This window comes from Aquarana catesbeiana, linkage group LG01 (genome assembly GCF_042186555.1).
Source record: "Aquarana catesbeiana isolate 2022-GZ linkage group LG01, ASM4218655v1, whole genome shotgun sequence".
Lineage (NCBI taxonomy): Eukaryota > Metazoa > Chordata > Amphibia > Anura > Ranidae > Aquarana > Aquarana catesbeiana.
The window spans coordinates 310,410,072-310,416,071 of NC_133324.1; the positions used below are offsets into that span (position 1 = coordinate 310,410,072).

Genomic DNA, 6,000 nt, shown 5'->3' on the forward strand with positions numbered 1-6,000 from the left:
TTTCACTCAGTTCCACATTATAAACAATTTTCAGCAGCCATGACCATGACATTGCTTTTCTGGAGAAGTAGCCAACTCTATTACAGAGATACAATCCTATCATCTCTTATATCTCTTATGTTAACATTATATACAATACCACTGATAGTGTTAGATCTGTGTCTAACAGACAACAAACACCAACAAATAATGTAGAGTGTAGTTTTTTCTTATGTCTCAAGGTCAATTATTTTGACCAGATAAATTCATTTTTATAAATAAACTTTCCAAGGAACGCAGCTTAGTGTGCATTCAAAAGTGTCCATTCTGCACTCGTGGTCCTTTTCCTTCACGTATGCAGTAAAACAGAACTGTGAGGCACATTTTGTGTAATGAACAATAAATGTTTAATAATCCGTTTAAAAATAGTACAGAGAGTTCAAGTAGAGTTTCCTAAATATTTCACACTGCATTCATTCTGTTGGGTTATAACGTGAAGCAAGCACCACATACTGGGTGGCAGGGAATCTTTGCAATAGCAAATTGATATCTGAAACCCTAGTATACTGTAACATTAACAAGCTCGCTCCAGAAACTGCAAGAAACGTATAACCTATAGGTTTGTTATGAGTTACTGCAAAGTACTGAGCTTTGTGTCTTAATATTACAGCTTTATTATATAGATGTTGTTTTATTGTTCTGATGGTAGTACTTGAACATTCCTTTTTTTCATAGATTATAGGTCTAAAGTGGATGCATTTCATCAATATAATTTTTGTAAGGCACAGCATGAAGATATACTCCTAATAAAACCAAACACGTATTAACAAGATAAGTTCAGTTTTTGAACCCAATTCAAACATGTTTTCAAAGCAAAGTGTTAAAAATGAAACTCTATAAACAAATGATTCTAGAATGCTCTTTTAAGCTAACAATCTAAATCTACATACAGGGTTTGACGATAGCAAATATTTATACTTTACTAATAACACCATTAACCCCTTTCTGGCTTCACGCTAACCTTTTGCATAAAAATCAATAGAGATTTGAAGCCTGTAGGGTTCCTTGACCTCAGTCATCTGTTAATGAATTATTAAAAACATTATTGGTATGCTATATAAGACTGTTGTTGGTAAAAATAAAAGTTTCTTTGCTACACTCTTAAACAGTCTGACAGATGACACAATTTATTGTTCCTTGACTATGGTACTGTTTACTTCTTCGAAGGTTGAAACTGCTATATCTGAGACTGACTTTGACAAGCTGTGCAGAGCTGCTACTATGGGGAACTACATTCCCTTGTCTACTTGTAGATCGAGGAGAATGATTGTGTGAAGCCAGCATTATTAAAAGTCTCAGCTGGCTACTCAAATGTCACATATACATCACATCAGCAGATACCAATCCAATGCACACTCTGGGTACTATGGAGTCCCACTAATTGGGCATCTTATTGTATAGACAGTCGCTCAGTTGTCACACTAATTCAACACTTCTGGTTTTTCCAAACCCTTGTGCATATTTTCAATTTTCACCACATCTTCAGTGCTCTCAACTATATCAGCATTTTCTATTTCCAGTTAAGTAAGTGAAAGTGAAGCAAACATCCATCAGAACTTCCCTGCACAAGAGCCTGCACTGCACATCTTTAACGTGACAGCCAAAGACTACTACACTCTTGGGAGTCTTCTCTCTTTTACCAAGAAAGAGGCCATATGTTTAGATAAAACATTTCATATTGCAAGGATACATAGACATCACATAGCGGAAGAGATAATACACATCAGACGATTAGCTCAACTGATTAGTGGTGAAGATGGCAAAAACTGGTCACTCTAGAAAGCTTTAAGAAATACAGCAAAGTGGAATAAAAAAAAAAAAAAAAAAAGATTGAAATCATATCCACATTTATTCACAGTGAGAGAATTGAGAAGCAAAGATTAAAAAAATGAAAATCTTACTCCCCTGCCTTTAAAGATATAAAAATGAATCTTGCTAAAAGATTAACTTTTGCTAAGCCACTCAGAGAATATTTGGCTTCAAAAGAGCACCAGGTGCTTTGGGATCACATTTGGACATTGACACTGTCCTGTTTTTTTAATGAATAAAACTCCCAGAGTGAGAAAGTTTTTGACATAAGCCCACCTTGCTTACTAATTTGAATGGGAGGTATATCAGAAATCTATGTCTAAAATAAGCCTAGACTATTCTAACTAATGAACTGTTAAATTGCCTATCATCAGTTTGGGAACATACATATGTTAACTTGTAAAATGCACATAATAGGATTTCACGCTGATGGAACAGTGGACCACTTTTGCACTTGTCCAGTAGGAAGCTGTGAGCACATGTGCTTTTTGTTCTTTTATATACTACTTTCTTACGAAAAAATTCTCGCTAATGTGACTGTTGCAGCACCAAGATCCTTATCGATTCAGCTTAGAAAATATAGCCGTTCCCTGCTGCTTAATTTCTCTTAAAAGAAATCATAAACATTGCAAGGCAATGCTTAAAGCACTAAAATAGAAACAGTTAACAATTAAAGGAATAGGGTAACTGAGATGAGAGTATTATAGTAAAGACAAGCAGTGATGCTGAGCATCTTCTTACCTTCAGCTTGGGCTCCTAGAAGGAGGATGAGGGAGATCAAGATGACAGGGTGGACATTGAGACCAAGAGATTCGCATATTCCACGGACCAGCATGATAAAGCCCCAGACTCTGAAGATACCAGGATTAGCAAGGGTAGTTGAGCAAGATTTCCAGCTCAGCTCCGCACATCCAGTGAAAGATGTCTGGGGGTGAGATTCACAAGGATTCATTCATGTGAGCAACTCTCCTGGTGTGGCTATTGATTAAAGGGGAAGAGGAAACAGAGGCACAGCAATGCACAGAGAGGTCTCTGTGCTTGTTTATGAAAAGAATGCTACTGTACTGAAATGGAGAAGGAGGGAGTGAGACAAGGCAGCGTAATAAAGGAGAGAGAGAGAGAGAGACAGAAAGAGGGCAGGCAGGGAGTAGAAACACTGGGAAAGAGAGAATGGAGACGACAGCCACACAGAGAGAGAAGAGTGAATAGCAAATTAAAGTAAACAGCATTGATCAACAAAGAGAGATGACATGAGTGAATTCATGTGCAGTGAAAGGAGATTTAAATAAAAAAAGAGAAAAAAAAGAATGAAACAAAAATCTCCAGTACCAACCTAATGTGTCAGAGTGTGTGTTGTGCTCTGGTAGGCTGCTGCTAGGAAGCATTCATACTATATCATCCAAGGCAACGCAAGAGAATGCAGGCACACAAAGTGCTACAAGGCACAGACACATGGATGGGAAGGCATGCGATGAAAGAAACTGCAGAGGGAAACGTGCAATAGGACAGGGTAAAAATAGACGCAAGCACTGAAGTGTACATTCATCCACTCAGCCATTAGGGAAAGACACTGATAAAGTCAAACTACAAAAAAATGAAACATATATTTAGCATTTGCACATTCAGTCTACTGTGTTAATTAAAGGCCCAGTTTTTCCCTTTTCAGTAACATCTAATACTCAAAAACAACACTGTTGAGGATAAAGCAACTTATATTAGAATCGATCATTCATTTATATAACCTGCTGTATAGGTTGCTGAAACAGTTCCTTTTTACTCAGTTTACTTGACATTATCTGAAAAAAAAAATGAAAGGATGCTTATTTTTAAAATAACTACATGTTTTCTTCTTAATGTGAGTGTTACCCAAATAACCACTGAACATTATTTATATAAGTGGAACTCCAGCCAAACCTTATTCTTCGGAAAGAGTATGAAAGGGATATAATTTCTGACTTGTAGAGAAGTGCAATGAAGATAAAGAGTTTTGTTTATGGTACCTTCGTCCCATCAAAGTATAGATAAAAAGAAAGAGAGGCTATGTTTGGACTTTAATGGTACTGTATATCAACTGGTATTAAGCAGTCAAGAGCAAAATTATTAAGGGATTTTTATTGCAAAAAATATATATAAAGAACATATTCATGGAATAAAAAACGGGCCGTGAAAATTGAAAAAGACTTCAAAAGTTGCATCTAGTCATGACAACTTGAACGTGGATACCATCTGTATATTGGTTGCTCCACATGTTTCGCGGGTTTACATTAGCCGCTTCTTCAGGAGATTTCTATATTTAGACGGTGTAAAGAATTGATTGTCATATACCTATGGAAATAAAAAAATATACATATTACTTACAACATACATTTTGTGGATACACGCACTAGTAACATTACATGTATATTTTGGGCATCTGATGCAAATCCCCCATCATCCATATGTCTTACCGAAGGGTGTCAGGTAGCCGGGGGCTCGGAAGAGAGGTGTCCCACCCCAGAGGGCATGGGAGCCCATTTGAAAGGCTCATGGTACACCTAATATTAATCTGGTTGAAAATGAAAAAGATGTAAAATATACTTGGGGATCAACCCTCAAGAGTGAAAAAAATACACATTATATACATATAATATATATTATAAATATACAATATATTTGTCACTCTTGAGGGATGGTCCCCAAGTATATTTGACAACATCTTTTTCATTTTCAAGACAGTGCAGTTACAATACAGCTCAAGACAACAGGGCCCTGCTCATGAGAGCTTACAAACCAAAGCGAAGGTGAAATGGTTAAAAAGGTAATAACTGTGTGGGGTGACTGCTTGAAAAAGTAAAATTCAGCTGTTAGGTAGAGACAAGAGAGGTTAGTCTGAAGAGAAGAGTTTTCAGGGATAGTCTAAAGGCAGGCAGAGTGGGTGATAGTCTGACAAATTGGGAGAAGGAGTTCAAGAGGATGGGAGAGGCTCTGGAGTACTACTGGATGTGAGCATTGGAGGAGATGATAAAGGAGCTAGAGAGCAGGAGGTCTTGGGAGGAGCTAAGTGGGTGGTTCGAGTTATTTAAAGAAGAATTCCAGGAAAAATATGTAACGATCTAGTGGGGCTGCTCTTTTTTTTATTTAGATACTTATACAGCACTGTTAATTTACATGGTGCTTTTACATATACATTGTAAATTTGCTTCAGTCCCTACCCTCAAGGTCCCTTACTCACATTCACATACTAGGGCCAATTTAGACAGGACCCAATTAACCTCTCAGCATGTCTGTGGAGTGTGAGAGGATACCAGAGTACCCAAAGAAAACCCCCGCAGGAACAGGGAGAACATGCAAACTCCAGGCAGGTAGTGTCGTGGTTGGTATCCGAACCAATGACCCTTTTGCTGCTAGGTGAAAGTGCTAACCACTACACTACTGTGCTGTCTACACTACTTACCTAATCTACCTATCTGCCAAGCGCAGGATTGGTTCCTGGCACTCCTGCCTTCCACTCTAGTGGTCTCATGCATGTATTGTTTCTGATGTCATCCACTCATAGACCAGCTCTGGATATGAGGACGATAGGAACAGTCCACTGCTGGACGTGGGGGTGCGATATTTTCTGGAGGATCTCAGGATCAGGTAAGTATAGCCTTTCTGTATGCCCCTGGACAAAATGAGCAGTTAACCCATGCAGGATGGGCACTGGCCCACTGCATGGGGAATAAAACATTCCCGGAGTTCTGCTTTAAAGCTGAAAAAGGTTTCGCAGGATCTGAGCACTGATGTTTTAAGCAGCACTGGGTCTCTTGGCCTGTAAACTAATGAATACATAACTTCAAACAGTATTTAAGGTTTATATTTTCATCCATATTTATTGTTACCTACTTTGTCTGACCATGATTTTCAGTGCAGAGTAAGAGCTGAGATAGCATATTCAGGTCTCCTTTATGATAACACCATGATCAAATTGCAAAGCCCTGTAATGAGATCTTAGGTCCTTATGATGCTACTTTCTATAAAGATATAAAAAGCACCCAAATTCCTATTTTTTACTCAGGAGCAATCCAAACCAATCTATCAGGACCTATTGCCTCACATCACAATTAAAGAAGAACTAAACAGTGGGAACTGTGCTCAAAAAATGTAAACACAGGAAAAATACTAGTTATCACC

The 6,000-nt window shown here is 38.0% G+C and overlaps 1 protein-coding gene across 1 annotated transcript in view; it reads right to left on the minus strand.

Annotated features, from left to right (window-relative positions):
- Window positions 1–3,135, minus strand: part of SEZ6L (seizure related 6 homolog like) — a 678,351-nt gene extending 675,216 nt beyond the window's left edge. Inside the window, exon 1 of the mRNA XM_073629414.1 lies at window positions 2,590–3,135. Coding sequence (XP_073485515.1) covers window positions 2,590–2,800 — 211 coding nt within the window. The 5' untranslated portion in view covers window positions 2,801–3,135. The remainder of the gene's footprint in view (window positions 1–2,589) is intronic.
- Between the last annotated feature and the right edge of the window lie 2,865 nt (window positions 3,136–6,000).